Genomic DNA, 18,008 nt, shown 5'->3' with positions numbered 1-18,008 from the left:
AGGGTGAGTGGAGACATGTTTGCTGGGTGCAGCCCCACCACACAGGGTGAGTGGAGACATCCTTGCCGGGTGCAGCCCCACCACACAGGGTGAGTGGAGACATCCTTGCCGGGTGTAGCCCCACCACACAGGGTGAGTGGAGACATGTTTGCTGGGTGCAGCCCTACCACACAGGGCGAGTGGAGACATGCTTGCCGGGTGCAGCCCCACCACACAGGGTGAGTGAAGACATGTTTGCTGGGTGCAGCCCTACCACATAGGGTGAGTGGAGACATGCTTGCCGGGTGCAGCCCCATTACACAGGGTGAGTGGAGACATGTTTGCTGGGTGCAACCCTACCACACAGGGCGAGTGGAGACATGCTTGCCGGGTGCAGCCCCACCACACAGGGTGAGTGGAGACATGTTTGCTGGGTGTAGCCCTACCACACAGGGTGAGTGGAGACATGCTTGCCTGGTGCAGCCCCACCACACAGGGTGAGTGGAGGCATGCTTGCCAGGTGCAGCACCATTACACAGGGTGAGTGGAGACATGCTTCCCTGGTGCAGCACCATTACACAGGGTGAGTGGAGACATGCTTGCTGCAGCCCCACGACACAGGGTGAGTGGAGATATGCTTGCTGCAGCCCCACCACACAGGGTGAGTGGAGACATGCTTGCCAAGTGCAGCCCCACCACACAGGGTGAGTAGAGACATGCTTGCCGGGTGTAGCCCCATCACACAGGGTGAGTGGAGACATGCTTGCCTGGTGCAGCCCCACCACACAGGGTGAGTGGAGGCATGCTTGCCAGGTGCAGCCCCACCACACAGGGTGAGTGGAGGCATGCTTGCCAGGTGCAGCCCCACCACACAGGGTGAGTGGAGAAATGCTTGCCGGGTGCAGTCCCACCACACAGGGTGTGTGGAGACATGCTTGCCTGGTGCAGCCCCACCACACAGGGTGAGTGGAGACATTCTTGCTGGGTGTAGCCGCACCACACAGGGTGAGTGGAGACATGCTTGCTGCCGGCCCACCACACAGGGTGAGTGGAGACATGTTTGCTGGGTGCAGCCCCACCACACAGGGTGAGTGGAGACATGTTTGCTGGGTGCAGCCCCACCACACAGGGTGAGTGGAGACATGTTTGCTGGGTGCAGCCCTACCACACAGGGTGAGTGGAGACATGCTTGCCGGGTGCAGCCCCACCACACAGGGTGAGTGGAGACATGCTTGCTGCAGCCACGCCACACAGGGTGAGTGGAGACATGGTTGCTGGGTGCAGTCCCACCACACAGGGTGAGTGGAGACATGCTTGCCTGGTGCAGCCCCACCACACAGGGTGAGTGGAGACATGCTTGCTGCAGCCCCACCACACAGGGTGAGTGGAGACATGGTTGCTGGGTGCAGTCCCACCACACAGGGTGAGTGGAGACATGCTTGCCAGGTGTAGCCCCACCACACAGGGTGAGTGGAGACATGCTTGCTGCAGCCCCACCACACAGGGTGAGTGGAGACATGGTTGCTGGGTGCAGTCCCACCACCCAGGGTGAGTGGAGACATGCTTGCCAGGTGTAGCCCCACCACACAGGGTGAGTGGAGACATGCTTGCTGCAGCCCCACCACACAGGGTGAGTGGAGACATGGTTGCTGGGTGCAGTCCCACCACACAGGGTGAGTGGAGACATGCTTGCCTGGTGCAGCCCCACCACACAGGGTGAGTAGAGACATGCTTGCCAGGTGTAGCCCCACCACACAGGGTGAGTGGAGACATGCTTGCTGCAGCCCCACCACACAGGGTGAGTGGAGACATGCTTGCCGGGTGCAGCCCCACCACACAGGGTGAGTGGAGACATGCTTGCTGCAGCCCCACCACACAGGGTGAGTGGAGACATGCTTGCTGCAGCCCCACCACACAGGGCGAGTACACGCTGGTTCAGGATGGGCCCCAACCGAGGGCGGCTGTAGATCTGGGCACCATGGATGAGCCATACACACAGGTTGTGTCTCGCAGTCTCTTACATGTGTAGCTTTGAGCTCCAGGCCAAGGCTCATTATGGCGCCTGGATCCCTCTGCATGCTAAGAGACGTGTGACCTGGAGCAAAGCGAGAGCCACCAACAAGGAGCCAACAGTGACATCAACGCCCCGCCCCTGCAGAATTCACCATCATCTACAAACATTACCCTACAAACGACGCACCCTTCCTACATACACTCGCCCCCGACGACACCAGCAATGGTCCACTATCCCCGTTCGCAATAACTCCCATCGCCCCCGTCGTGTTCTCAGCCCCTTGTCGGACCTCGACCTTTGCTCTCTCCTACGCTCTTATGGCCCAGGTCCGGTAAAAGGTTTTTCCAATTCGCACATCCCCATACCCACAATTCCCACAAACGCTCTGAGGCTCCCAACACTCAACAACAGAGGCTCCGTCCCTAACAACCTCAGGAAAGTTCCCCTCACACTAGAAAGCTCGACCACCCTTCTCTCTCCCAAACTCAAATGCATCCTACTAAACTGCAGATCGGCCCAGAGACATTCCTCCGACATCGCGGATCTTGTCTCAAATAGGGAGCTAGACCTAGCCTTTCTAACGGAAACGTGGCTCACTGAAGCCTCTACCCCGATTATGGACATACTAGTCCCCCCCAATTATCACATCATTAGGCTGGACAGGTCTCCTGGCAAGACGGGCGGGGGAATTGCATGCATTGTTAAGAGCAACCTCTCCGTTACTCAAGTCACCTCACCCTCCCTCTCCTCCTGTGAACTCCTCTGCCTAGACATCATCAGTGAGGGCAAACAAGTATGTACTCTACATCTCATTTATCACCCGCCTGGTGACAATCTCATATTCACCCAACAAGTCATGGACCTGATCACTTCCAACGCCGGTCGGCAGACCACTCAAGTCTACCTGGGTGACTTCAATCTCCACTGGAACGATCAGAAAGACACTTCAGTGAATAGTCTAAAAACTTTCCTCAATGCGCTTGACCTCACCCAATTATGCGATAAACCAACACACGACAAAGGCGCGATACTCGATCTCATCATTGCCAAAGAGAACGCTATTCAACTGGAAGCGATTCTACCCTGCGATTGGTCAGATCACCACATTATCACCTTCTTTATCAACGAAAAAGTTAAACCTAACCCTACTCAACCAATCAAATCCAAAACATGGAAAAGGGATTTGAAGAATCTTAACCCCTCCACCCTACCTCCCCACATCGGCAACCTCCTCCTTCCCCCTTCAGGTGCCTCAGATGTTCAATCACTGACTGACCACTACCTTGACTCTATGAATACAATAGTCAATGAAGTCGCCCCTCTGCAACTGAAGAGAGTCTCCACCAAAATTTCTAACCCCTGGTATGATGACAGTCTCAATGACGAAAGGCGTAATATGCGAATGGCAGAGCGCACCTGGAGATCGGACCCTTCAGCACTGCATCTCAAAAAGCTCAAGAACAAGAGAAATGCCTACTTTAGGAAAATAAAGCGCACAAAGTCGGACTTCTTCAGCCGCCAGTTGGACCAAGCGAAGAATAGGCCAAGAAAACTGTTCGAGCTAATCAAGACCCAAACAAAGGCACAACCCACACAATCAAATAGCACAACAAAGGACACTCCACACTGTGAAGCCTTCTCTGCTTTCTTTAAACATAAGACTGACAACATAAGAAATGACCTCATCATGGATGTAAATCGATACTCCAACTACACCAGAATGGCTGACACTCAACCTAAAAACAAGGCATCCTGGCAGTACTTCGACACCTATTCGGAAGAAGCTATACACAAACTGCTCTGCACTTTGAAGCCCTCTAATCACCTCACAGACCCTCTACCTGCTAATGCTGTAAAAGACTTTATCCCCTTGCTCCTCCCTCTCTGGACCAAGATCATTAACAGCTCTTTGCAACAAGGACACATTCCAGACTCCCTTAAGGTGGGGCAAGTCACGCCTATACTCAAGAAACCTACAGCTGATCCGTCTGACCTAAACAATTATCGGCCCATCACCAATATCCCCACCCTGGCCAAACTGTTGGAGAAATGTGTCCAACTCCAACTAACAAAACACATTGATCAATTTGACCTCCTCAACCCTCATCAATCAGGTTTCAGAGCGAAACATAGCACGGAAACAGCTATGACACACATAATTGATGACGCCCTCCAAATTCTGGATCGGAATGAGTCCTGCCTCCTCATCCTTCTTGATCTCTCGTCAGCATTTGACACGGTCAAACATGAGAACTTGTTGGAGCTGCTAAGTACTAGGATGGGGCTATCGGGAACTGTTCTCAAATGGTTTTCGTCTTTCCTTCACAACCGGTCTCAGAGGTTCAAGATCGACAATGTACTATCTACACCTGTGCCTGCAGATCTAGGGGTTCCACAAGGATCCACCCTCTCTCCTACACTGTTCAACCTCGTTATGGAACCCCTCGCCACCTTGCTTCAAGCATCCAATGTTCAATTCCATATGTACGCTGATGACACACAACTCTACCTAAAGTTACAGTCCCCGGAAGATATCAAACAGCTGAATTCCACGCTTATTAACACCCAATCCTGGCTGGCCGATAATCACCTCAAACTGAATGCTCTAAAAACTGAGTTCCTACTCATCTCACCTCCGGCGAAAATCTCCACCACCCAAACCTGGCTCAACAACCTAACAGCACTCAATGTCCAACCTACCATCGTGGACTCGGCGAAATCCCTAGGCATCACACTCGACGCCAAGCTCGACATGCAGCAGCACGTCAGCAAAGCCACAAAAGCAGCTAATTTCCAAATTAACACGCTGAGGAAAATTAAACCCTTCCTCCCGGCCAAAGACTTCCAAACTGCTGTACAAGCTCTAGTCATCCCTCGAATAGACTACGGAATTACGACCCTCAGCGGTCTCCCACTATCCACAACAGCACCCTTAAGAGCCTCCCTGAACGCTGCCGCGAGACTCATTACTGGCTCTAGAAAGCACTCGCACATATCCCCAGACCTAAAGTCTCTAAAATGGCTGCCTTTTGAAGCCAGAATACAGCTAAAAATTGCAACTATGACACACGCGGCCGTGCACCACAAGGCACCCAACTACCTCGCTCAAAAGCTGTCTATATCAGGAGGTTCGAGATCCAATAGGAGTACTAAAAATCTACTCCTGAAACCTCGTAGATTTCGGAAAGCGAAAACTTACAAACGCTCCTTCTCAGGAATGGCACCCAGGATCTGGAATGCGCTCCCTCCTGAAACAAGGCTAATCACCTCCACTGCACTCTTCAAGAAAGAGGTGAAAACAATGCTTCTGGCCAAGATCTCCTGATCGCTACAGATGTTGGGTCAGAGACTCTGCATTGCTTGTACCGCTGCTCTGCCTATCCCCTGGCACTATACTCGACTTGTTGGGGGCACTATTACGCTACTCTCTTACTACCGACCAAGATATGATACACGTTGGTTTACTGATCCACCTGTACGCCATTGTAGTCGGATCAATGACCTGTGTTGCTCTATACTACTCCCTTACCTTATCATATATGGATTGGTTTTATGTTTGTTTTTATCATCCATGTTATTACCATGTTACTTACCATGTTATTACCATGTTATTACCATGTTATTACCATGTTATTACCATGTTACCATGTTATTTACCTGATCATATATGGATTGGTTTTATGTTTGTTTTTATCATCCATGTTATTACCATGTCACTGACTATTATACTGTTCCCATTATCTCTGTTTACTCCTATTGCCCCTTCCCTGTCTTTGTGAAGCGCTCTGATATCTGTAAGGATCCTGTTCGCGCTATATAAAACTTTGAATAAATAAATAAATAAGCTACCCTACAGCAAGGGCAATATGTATGGGCTTTATGAAGGCAGAGAGGGCGGCACGCATGCGCAGAGCTGCTTACAGCTAGATGGAAAGCAGAGCCTGTGGCAAGGGCTGGCGGGTTCAAGGTTGTGTTTGGAGGGGCGAGGACAGTCCAGGGCAGGAGGAGGCCTGAATGCCGGCCCTGTGCACCGTGTGCAGCCGGGCTTCACACAGAGCCGCCTGCTTCACAGGGAGCCCAGCGGCAGCAGCGGGTGGGTGGTAAATTCCACACTGGCTTGTAGGAGTGTAGTATCAACAGAGGGGGCCGGGTGATGTCATGTCTGGGGGCACGCCGTCCGCGCGGGGCTTTGTGCGAGGATTATCTTAACCCCTTCAGAGACAGGAAATCTTCACTTAAGCCTCGCTCAGGGCCAGCAACGAGTTTTTGTTTTTAGTCATAAAGAGTGAATGCGAGGCTGCAGTAGGCCTGCACAGTAGAGTTGCCAAGAAGTTCAGAGCCTCACCTAAACTTTGCACGCGGCCGCTCCCATTCTTCATAAAGCACTAATTGATAACATTGTTTTGGAAGTTATTGGCCACAGCTTTATTTCAAGGTTGCACAATATCTGACCTCTCAACTTTATTGTGGTCACAAATCACCCGGCATGACTGACTGTCTTGGCGACGCCTGTCACTCAGTTTGTATCATAAATCACGGTTATAAATCAACAACAAACAGTAGGACCACTGGCTTGTCACCAGGTCATAAATTATGCCATAAATCAATTATATAGTAATATTGTTACCTTATGTCACAGTCATAAATCCCTATGACGCTTCTTGTAGTCAGTTGTAGTCTCTGAGCTGGAGTTTTTTCATTTCTGTGTGTGTGGGGGGTTATTCCACAGTCTTTTTAGGCCCAACTTCGATTACTCAGTGTGGTCCGCCCACCGGCGGCCTGGGCTGCGAGTGCCGTGTTCTGTGACCCCCCCTCACTGGCCGCCTTTCCCTGCCGTGAGGCATCCCAAGGTAAGTACCTGGTCTGCCACCCCGTTGTGGTTGGGTGTGGACTTTAGGCTCTTTCATGTACTCCTTTACTGCAGACTTTTGTTGTTTGCTGCTGCAACAGTTCAGTTTGTTAGGTGTGGGTGGGTCTTTTAAAACGCTGGGCGTAGTTCGCATAGTAGCGCTATGTGTAGCTACGCGAAGTGCACTTCGCAAGCTGCGCGAACTGCGTATTGTGGAAGGGAAAATGCTTTTTACACTGATTGCACAGTGCTGGATGCTTGTTCGCACTATTGCAAACCGCATCTTGCACAGTGCAAGCGGTCGTTTTCTGCAGCTGAAGTAGATTTGTACTCTAGCTGCAGCTTTCTCAAGGCGGACTGGTAGTTTATCATCGCCAGCGGTCGCGAGGTTACGCGAACACTCGCAATGAGAAATCTGACCCCTCCACATTGAGAATCTCGCCGGGAGGTTTGTTTTTCACGCTCGCGATCGGTAACTTGATGTTGCTGATCGCGAATGAGGAAAAAGTCTCGCTGGGATGTTATTTTGCTCGCGCACGGTCGCCAACTTTACGTTGAGGACCGTAAGCAAGCAAAAAATGCCAACTACGCTACACGTTTTTGAACTGTTGCACTGTGCTACGTGCAATTCGCGTAGTTGCGAAAACTACGCACGCTTTGTGAGCGTAGCGTGGTTCTACTCCCAGGGTTAGTCTTTTGCTTTGCTGTGTTGGCCTGCAGAAAACAAGTGGTTGGGCAAGAGGGCCTTGTTTACTTATATGGGGCTCAAATGCTACCGGGGGAATTTCAAATCCTGCCTGGCCCAGCCATTGGCCGGCGGATTGGGACCTTTCGCTAAGTTTTGCCGCCATTTTGCTCGGTCCCTCCTTTTGGACCTCTTGAGGGGGCGGGGGTGCTCCTTCCGGCCCTATTGTCCCTTTTGGGACAAAACTCCTCTATTCTCTGGCCTGGTCTCCATTTAACGTGCCGGCCCCTTATCCCCCTTCAGGAGCGGACCTCTACTCAACATGGAGTAAGGGGAGGAGTCAACACTCCTGCCAGGTAATTCCATGTCACGCTTGCAATCTTTGGCCATTCTGGTTTTCAGCCAACTGAACTCACCGTTGCTACCTGGGACTTGCTGCACTTATGCATCATACCCCAGGGTGCCAAGTACATCCAGTGCAAAGCAGGACAGGCTGAAGGTGCCGCACATGTTATGGGCTATGTGTTGGCAGGTACCAAGCATGAGTGCCATGTTTTACCTCCTTACTCTAAACTGACATGGGTGAAAGAGCTTGGCTTCTCGTTTCACTTAAAGCAGTAGCTACACTCAGTGGAATGTGCGGGTCCTTTCATCCCGGATGATAAAGTGCTGGACCTTGGGCGCCTTCTGTGCAGCATCTTAAGACCGCAACATGGAAGGCTCTGGCTGGAGTGGCCCTGGATGTGGCCTCAACCAGGTAACTATGGACTGTTCCATCAGAAATAACTTCCTAACAAGTGAAAGCCTCACCGGGGCAGAAGACGCGGTCTTGAAAAAGGTCCAGATGACGGCTTACAAGGTGGAAACAAGCTGAAGGCTTCTGTGGTTTTGACATCACGGAATGGGCACGCCAGGTAGGACATAGAGACAATTGTTCAAGGTCAGAGGCAGAGGAGTCCTCGTCTGTATCAATGCTCTCTTCTTCTCAGGATGCGGAAAGGGGCAGACAGCTCCTCTGCAGCCAGAAATGGTTGGGATGCCGCAAAGGTGGGCTCCAGATGCAGCCTAGTGAGTACCAGAGTCTGGTGCAGGGGTGTTCTTCTTATGCAGATAGCATGGTCATCGAGCACAGCTGCCACACTTCTGTTATGCTTATAGCCAGGCTAGCTGAGGATTCCGGCCTCACGCCGCCTGTAAAAGACTTCCAAGAGGCGGCTATGTCTCATACAAACATGTGAGGCGCATTGTATAAAAGATGCCATTGAGATGGCACCTGGTGAAATCATATAGAGGATAAGCACTACAGGACTCAACCTGTATATTTATTAAAGTACATGGGAACTTAGAATGAGATCAGAAAAAGACGACTGGCCAAAGAAAAGGAGCCTGTAGTGCACGCAAAGAAGAACCACAATCATCTGAGAAATAGAGTGTTAAAGACCTGGCCGCCCCCTTCCCTCACTGTCTAGCAAAACGACTTACTAGGGACTTAGAAAACTGAAGTCCGTCAAAGACTTCCTCGGAATCAGAAGTCCCTACAGAATATCCCAAAAATATACAGCCTGTTGGCAGAGAGTACCGAAGGCCAAACCCTGCTGGACCCGAGATGCACGTTTGTCAACTGCAAAAAAACGCTAAACCTGGGCAACACAGAACAGAAGACGACTCCCACCCTCTCTTCCTTCACACAGCGCCTCCACCCCTCTGGTCTCAAACTAGCCTGCCCTTCCTTCACACACCGCCTCCACCCCCTCCGGTCTCAAACCAGCCTGCCCTTCCTTCACACACCACCTTTACCCCTCTGGTCTCAAACCGGCCTGCCATTCCTTCACACACCGCCTCCACCCCCTCCGGTCTCAAGCCAGCCTGCCCTTCTTTCACACACCGCCTCCACCCCCTCTAGTCTCAAACCAGCCTGCCCTTCCTTCACACACCGCCTCCACCCCCTCTGGTCTCAAACCAGCCTGCCCTACCTTCACACACTGCCTCCACCCCCTCTGGTCTCAAAGCAGCCTGCCCTTCCTTCATACACCGCCTCCACCCCCTCTGGTCTCAAACCAGCCTGCTCTTCCTTCACACACCGCCTCCACCCCCTCTGGTCTCAAACCAGCCTGCCCTTCCTTCACACACCGCCTCCACCCCCTCTGGTCTCAAACCAGCCTGCCCTTCCTTCACACACCGCCTCCACCCCCTCTGGTCTCAAACCAGCCTGCCCTTCCTTCACACACCGTCTTCACCCCCTCTGGTCTCAAACCAGCCTGCCCTTCCTTCACACACCGCCTCCACCCCCTCTGGTCTCAAACCAGCCTGCCGTTCCTTCACACACCGCCTCCACCCCCTCCAGTCTCAAACCAGCCTGCCCTTCCTTCACACACCGCCTCCACCCCCTCTGGTCTCAAACCAGCCTGCCCTTCCTTCACACACTGCCTCCACCCCCTCTGGTCTGACTCCCAATCTGCCCTGCCTCCATTCCCTCTGGATTGAAACCAGCCTGCCCTTCCTTCACGCAACACCTCCACCCTCTCTGGTCTGAATTATCTGTGGAAAAGGAACATCTGTAGTGGCCGACCGTGTTTTTAAGCACGGAATATATCACCAGGTCTTTCCTGCTGCCAATGCATATGCCTATTAAAGCTATTTAAAAAATCCAGCTTGAGTTGTTAAATCTAAATGAAGAATGTGCGAAGATGCCACGGTTGCAGAGGCGGTCGGATATCTAAACTTGGAAACAGATCAATCAACATCACAGAACAGCTTTGAGATATGTACAAACACCGTTTGAATTTTGTGTTGTAGGAGGAAGTTAGCATATATGGCAGAACACTAGTTTCATGGCCTCAATTCTACGATAAGGCGGGATAACCAGCTAACCCTGAGATCTGCCTAGGAATAGAATTTTAGCAGCTACTGATAACATTACGATACCTGCCCCCTGCCTATAATCAACTCAAAAAGTAAGGCAAAGCACAGGAGAACTGTAGGCAAGATATTCATGCATTCTGTGGAATTTCGAGTCTCCACATGTGCTGCAGAGAAGAAGTAACGGAAATGACCTCAGACCACAAGTCATGCCAGGATACTCCCTTACCCAATCACCCGAAGATGGTAGGAATACCAAGGGGTCCTTACCTCTACCAACTCCAACTCCTTTAAAGCCCTGCCACAACTTCCCATGATATGATTGAGCACCTCCAGCACAACAACAAACTTGGGTCAAGACTGATTTGCATATGGCTGGGTTCAAACTGGAATGGCATGGTGAGCAAAAAAACGATGGATTTAGGCCCAGATCTCTGTACTGTGGTGAATGTATGACACTGTTCTGCATTCTGTCCATCAACTGTTGTTTTTGCATTTGTCACCCCGAGTGGGACAGGTATGCTCAGACGTGAGTCCCGTGCTCGCCATGCCACTGGAGTCAAGCTATCCTGGCTGAAGAGGGCTTAAAGTCCGAAACCGGTCCTAGGATGCTTGTTTCCAGTCCAGGGAGGACCTAGCTTGGCAGTTCGGGCTGGACTGTTCCCATGGGGCACAGGGTCAAGACTGATTTGCATTTGGATGGGTTCAAACTGGAATGGCATGGTGAGCAAAAAAAACGATGGATTTAGGCCCAGATCTCTGTACAGACATTGTTCTGCATTCTGTCCATCAACTGTTGTTTTTGCATTTCCCACACAGGGCACTCTATAAACCCAGACTCTACCAACCACGCACACTCATGGGACAACCTCTTACTCGACCACCTTGATGTCTCCTTCCGGGTAGGAGGAGCTGCTGAAATGGCACAATAATATGCGTTTTAATCCAAGTTTCGCTTAACCTTCTTGTGCACGTATACATTTTTTAGACGTACGACTCTCGGTACGCGCCATGGGATAATCATCAGGGTTTATTATCAACAAACAAACCAGGCATGGCGCTGACTGGCCTGGGCACTGTTAAACCACTGAATTCCATCCCCAGGGTCCGAACTACTGTTGTGCACCTTTTAGCACTGGATGTGGCATCCCTGTACATCCTCTCATGCTGATATCAGGCAAGAGCGGGTGGACGGGGGAGAGGGGTTCGTGAGGATGTAGCTAAGCTAGCATTACCTTACAATAAGCCTTATTAGTCAACAATGGTAAGCAGAGCTTTGGAAAAAACGTTGACGTAAATCCTGATTTTTGAGGAACAATCCCTACTTTTTGGGGTAAACATACTACCTTAGCCACTTGTTTACATTACTTGAATTTCAGCAGTTGATTAACTGATACATGAAGTGGAAGGTGCCCCTTTGTGACACTTGCTACACTTTGTATCCTGTCTGGTGACTTTGGGGGTTGGTGGGAGGGGGTCAGGCAGAGGTTGCTGGAACCACTGGATACTCCTTCCAGTGTATTCCAAAAATTGAACCTTTTTGTTTTTGAAACAGCACCTGTTCCTTTAAGGACATCATGAATTGCTATGGAAAAAAGTGTCATACTTAGGAATGTAAATGCATGACTGTGTATGTCACGGTCCCTACATTTGTAGCCAGTCACACAGAGTGTGCTGTCACCTGATCCTTTTCATTCTCCAATTAGGCGCCATCACCACTACTCCAATGCTGTATTGTTATGTACTGTTTGACTATTCTATGACCTGATTGCTGTATTGTTTTTTTTCCTCTCTGTTTGACCCCGCAAACCCTCACCTTCTACCACCTTAACGCCGTATTGTCTTTTTTTCCCTCTCAGACGGTTTGACCCCCTTGAACACTCGCATGTAGCTATAAAGTGCTCTGACACCTTCGGGTCTAGCTAGCTCTATATATAACTCGTAAATAAATAAATAAATATTGAGCTGTCTAATTAGTATCCATTAAGCAAGTCATGCGACTGGAGATTTTGCAATACGACCTCTTTAATACATAGATTGCATTGCAAAATTAAAGATTAGTCACAGAAAGTCAGTGTGAAACTTACAACCCCCTTCTGAAATCAGTATTTTAGTATGTATGTATGTATGTATTGGTGCTTTTATATAGCGCAATGACTGTCACCCTTCGGGTATCCTGGCGCTTAGAGTTAGATGATACATACACAGTGTTTAGACAGTTGCATGGCTTGCAGAGAGGGGCTTTAACAGGTTTTGGGAAACACGACCCTAGGCTTTTTTTCTACTCCTAATCCAAATGGAGCTCTGATTTATGAATGAAAAAGAGGCTTGTGAGAAAAACTTAGAACCCCAAAATCGCCGGGGCTTGAAAGTGGGCTCTTTGGTTGAACTCCTTTAGTGCTGAGGCTCCTCCCAGCACCATCACACCCCAGAGGGCAGAGCCCTTTATTTTCTTATATTTGATGCAGTTTGCACTTAAGGCTTTATAACTCTTTTTTTCCCAAAAAAGATCTCTGGGCTAAATTAGCATTCTTTGTGCCCACATGTTGGAGATTGTATAGGTGTTCAGGGGTTGTGTATTGATTGCACTTTTTTGTGGGGGGGGGGGGGGGGGGGGAATGGGATAAGGTGCTGTTCAAGTAATCGCATGGTTTTCTATCTTATGATGCCATCAAGAAAAGGTTTCCAGGGCTATGCTCACCTTCTTCCCAGCTTTCAGAAGTAGGTGGTGGCTAACATTTCCTATATATGGAGTTTCTACTTAGTTGTTGACTGTAGGAGAAAGAGGTGTGAAACCCATGGGTGAAACTGGGAAGCAAAGTGGACAACATTTCTGGATTCAGCAAGGCGTCATCTGTGCAGACCGCTCTTGATTTTACAAAAGAAGTGAATTGTTAAAATAATTAAAAAGTACATAGCAATTTTTAAAAAATATTTGACAATGTAGTCATCTCTAATCTTTTGTAGTAAAGGTTAATTGCAAAAGTAATATGCCGTTACATCTTTCAGCTTCGGACACAGAGATACATACGGCCTGATTCACAAAGGTAAACTAACACTTTTGTTGAAGTTTATGATTGTCTACTATTTAAAAGGTATTTTTCTAGTGGTAGCTTTACCACTGGGACAGTCCTATCTTTTTATGTGCGGAGACTCCGTCGTTGTAAAGATACTACTGGTAAAATACCTTTGTGAATAGCAAACAATTGTAAACTTAGATAGAAGTGTAAGTTTACCTTTGTAAATCCGCCTATAGTGTGAGTTGATAACCAAAAATGTGCAAAACCCGCAACCATCAAACAAGCTACAGCTGAATGATTTTTCATTGTGTTTTGACAATGCATACATTCAGAAAGTAAAAGCCAATGAATAAAAAATGGGTATGTAAGAAAGCTATGCATTTTTTATGTGTGCCCAAGAATTTGTGTTTAGGAATACGGGTTATTCGTACCACCACAAAATCAGGGTTCCCGATAATAACAGGTAATTTTGAGAGAGTTTTACAAAAAATATGGAAATGCAATAAATAATAACAAATGTCATACTGTTCGGCATAAAGTGTATTTGGCCTGGTTATGAACCAGGACACCAGTACGCACTACTCAATTCAATTTGAACGTTAGTACATTTGTTTAATTTTCACAGAAGATCAACATAAATCATCATTACATTCATATTCATGTTTCATTTGTTATGAAGCAAATGCTTTGTCAACATATAAAATGCTATCTTTATGCATAATCCATACAGTTCAATATCAATACATTTCATCTACACCCAATGCATTTCGGGGCGCGAGCCCCTTCGTCAGGGGTCTGTATGTAAAGAAAAGAAAAGAAAAGAAAGGAATCTTATTACTATTGATGCACCAATGCATAGGGAAATAGATCTCTGTGCTGTGTATATTTCTTACCGCAGGTAGAGCAGAATAAAATGTAGGTTGCAATAAACCGGTTGGATATTGAAATAGCCTAGACGAAAAAGGGGAGTAGAATCTAAGTTTGGACACATGCGGTTGATTAGGTAGGTATATTATACAAAAGTCCTCTATAAGGAATGTCATGTTACCTGTGTGCTTGACTGTATAAGGTCTGTAAATAGAAATAAAGAGAGGGGAGGGGGTTCGAAGGGGTGGAGGAAGAGGTTTATTTTGTTATTACTCGGGAAACATAAGCTAATCTAGCTTTGTGTTGCAATACATAATATCGGTGCTCACCTTATTTATGTTGACTTTAAATCAGGAGCCTATATGGAAATGCAAAAGTTTTCGTCAGTTGTGTAAAAGCTAATATGTGTTTAATTGTGGCTCCATAACTTTAATGTTGGAGTTTACCTGTGAGTCCTGCATGGTGGGCGTCGGACTCAGCAAGTGCTCAAAGTATGGGTTAACCTGCCAAAAAAACGATATCTCTTAGAACGCTGGCCAGCGTGTGGTGAGTTTAGTAAAAAAAACGATGCGAATAGTTATGAGCAGTCCTTACCGGAGCAGAATGCTCTGCAGACCCGTCGCGGCGTTTTTCCGAGTGTCAGGATACAAACGCTTAGTCCTTCTTTTAATGTAATGATCGCTATCTGTGCAGCTATCGAAAACGGACTCCCGCTTAATTCAGATTTTGACGAGTTGTTACTATCGCGGATATTAAATATTAGCGTCATGGTGAATGTGACTCACAGGTAAACTCCAACATTAAAGTTATGGAGCCACAATTAAACACATATTAGCTTTTTGCACAACTGACGAAAACTTTTGCATTTCCATATAGGCTCCTGATTTAAAGTCAACATAAATAAGGTGAGCACCGATATTATGTATTGCAACACAAAGCTAGATTAGCTTATGTTTCCCGAGTAATAACAAAATAAACCTCTTCCTCCACCCCTTCGAACCCCCTCCCCTCTCTTTATTTCTATTTACAGACCTTATACAGTCAAGCACACAGGTAACATGACATTCCTTATAGAGGACTTTTGTATAATATACCTACCTAATCAACCGCATGTGTCCAAACTTAGATTCTACTCCCCTTTTTCGTCTAGGCTATTTCAATATCCAACCGGTTTATTGCAACCTACATTTTATTCTGCTCTACCTGCGGTAAGAAATATACACAGCACAGAGATCTATTTCCCTATGCATTGGTGCATCAATAGTAATAAGATTCCTTTCTTTTCTTTTCTTTACATACAGACCCCTGACGAAGGGGCTCGCGCCCCGAAATGCATTGGGTGTAGATGAAATGTATTGATATTGAACTGTATGGATTATGCATAAAGATAGCATTTTATATGTTGACAAAGCATTTGCTTCATAACAAATGAAACATGAATATGAATGTAATGATGATTTATGTTGATCTTCTGTGAAAATTAAACAAATGTACTAACGTTCAAATTGAATTGAGTAGTGCGTACTGGTGTCCTGGTTCATAACCAGGCCAAATACACTTAATACTTTATAGTTTGCAGGCTACATACCAGCACAGCACACATACCGAATAAACGCTTTAAAAATTCATTTAATAGAGTGCAGCTACCCTCCCTAATTCATTATTTACTATACTGTTCGGCATATCCACACTTCTCCCGATAAAAAGCGGTACTTCACGTGTTCCAACAGGAAAGGCCACCCAATTCAAAGTGGAAATATCATGATTTTTCCTTTGACATTCATTCATTCATTCTGGGCATTTAGGTAGCTGCCAAATTTAGCCCCGAGGTTGTCTTTTCACCCAGGGAAACCAACAAAGCTCAGACATTTTTGCAAAGTAGACACCCACATGCGTCCAGGGAGCTTGCCCACATGGATCCAAATACTTATTCTTACCCAGACCGCCCTGCAAACACCAAACATTGGCCAAAATCAAATATTTTCCTCATATTTCTGATAGGAAAAGCTCTGGGGGGATCAACAGAAGTTCAACCTCCTAGCATTCCCACAATTCTCCCTTAAAAAGGTATCTTACTTCTGGATGGGTTTATTGCCTGCAACAGGAAGGGCCCCATAAGGCACTGTCGAAACATAATTTTTCCTTTGAAATTTTGTAATTTTGAGGAAGTGAGTACCAGTGGTGTTTGGGCCTGGGGTGAGCTTGCCCCACAAAAACCTAACAACTCTATAGACGTTTCTGAAAGCTAGACATTCGGGCGTGTCTGGACGAGTGGGGCTTGCATGGTTTAACTAGGTTTTCTTACCTAGAATGCTTTGCAAACATTTATATGCCTAAAAACACCAACATTCCTCTCACGGTCTATGGGGGAGGGCTTCCGTGTTCTGGCCAAGGTTCAGCAGACACCCACAGGACCCTATCAACCCTGGGCTTTTCTGAAATTTGGAGACCCAGGGGAATTCAGATTGGTATGGCTCGTGTGGTTCTCACTTTCTTAATCAGAATGTTCCACAAAAGTCAAAACTATGCCTGTAATATCCAATTTCCTTGCAGGTTCAAAAGGTGGATGCTGCTATTTTGGTCCCGGAGTCAGCAGGCACCAAGAGAAATCTACCAACCCCAGACGTTTCTGAAAACTAGACACCAGGGGGAGTACAAGATGATGTGGCTTGCATCAATCCAACACTCTGTCTTATAAAGCATGCCTTATAAATGTAAAAGAATGACTTAGAAAAGCTCAGTTTCCTCATACTATGGGACAGAAAATATTGGAACTTGCAGCCTATAGTAAAGGTCGAAATAAACTCACCATCCTGCAGCCAAAACCTTCTAGCTGACCGTCGGAAGCTTAGGTGGGTTTGATGACTGCTTGTCTCATGACATGTGAACACTCAAACGGTCCCTGATAAATAAACCCTAGAGGTCCCTTGGTTGCATGGCAAGGTTGGCCATGCAGTATCTGTCAAAAGCTCTTTTTGTGTGTCAAGGCTCCTTACCTGGTCGCGGTCCCCTGCAAAACAGCAGCTCTTCATGGTGCAAGAGTTGAAGTAACCCTGGTTGTCAAACTGGAACACTGGCAGCCGGGAGTGGATGTCGTAGAGCACCGGCGGTAGGCGCCGCCGCAGGGCCAGCAGCTGGGTGCCGCTACTGTTGAAGCGGACACTCATGGCGCTCTGCAGAGACAGGTTACCTCCGTAGCGTAGCAGGGAACTGCAAAGAGACAGAAGACCGAAATCAGGTGTCTTGAACCACATGGAATGGAAGTAAGAGAAATTATGAGCCCTGGGAACACTTGATAAGGGAAGAAATGGAATCGGGCTTTTAGGAATTTATCAATATTGGGTTGTGGAGATCTCTAGACTGGGAAAAAAAGGCACTTATGGATGTTCAAGGAATACACCGAACTGTAATCCAATCCATGGAAATTCTGTAATCAGGATCATGAGAACATTGCAATCAAGTTCACATACATGTTAAAATAATACCTTTGGAAAACTGAAATCAAGTTCATGGGAATGCTGAAATCAGGAAAACTTAATAAATTTAAAAGGAATACAGGTATTAGAACAGGACCAAGTGCCTCGCGGTCATAGGAATACTGAAATCAGAACAAGCATACACTGCAACAGGTATCACTAGAATAATGAAATCATGGCCTTTGAATACTGAATCAGTCCTATGTAAATACTGCCTGTCAAGAAGTGAATGGGAGTACTGCACTAAGGGCCGTGTGAC

General features: G+C 47.6%; 1 protein-coding gene across 1 annotated transcript in view; it reads right to left on the bottom strand.

Moving 5' to 3' along the window:
* DCAF5 (DDB1 and CUL4 associated factor 5) overlaps positions 1 to 18,008 on the bottom strand; it is a 334,903-nt gene that overhangs the window by 101,717 nt on the left and 215,178 nt on the right. The window contains exon 6 of the mRNA XM_086937046.1: positions 17,270 to 17,483. Coding sequence (XP_086793172.1) covers positions 17,270 to 17,483 — 214 coding nt within the window. The remainder of the gene's footprint in view (positions 1 to 17,269; positions 17,484 to 18,008) is intronic.

The sequence above is a fragment of the Lissotriton vulgaris genome, chromosome 9, assembly GCF_964263255.1.
Source record: "Lissotriton vulgaris chromosome 9, aLisVul1.2, whole genome shotgun sequence".
Lineage (NCBI taxonomy): Eukaryota > Metazoa > Chordata > Amphibia > Caudata > Salamandridae > Lissotriton > Lissotriton vulgaris.
The sequence above is the reverse complement of the archived record's forward strand: the minus strand, read 5'-3'. Positions and strand labels throughout refer to the sequence as shown.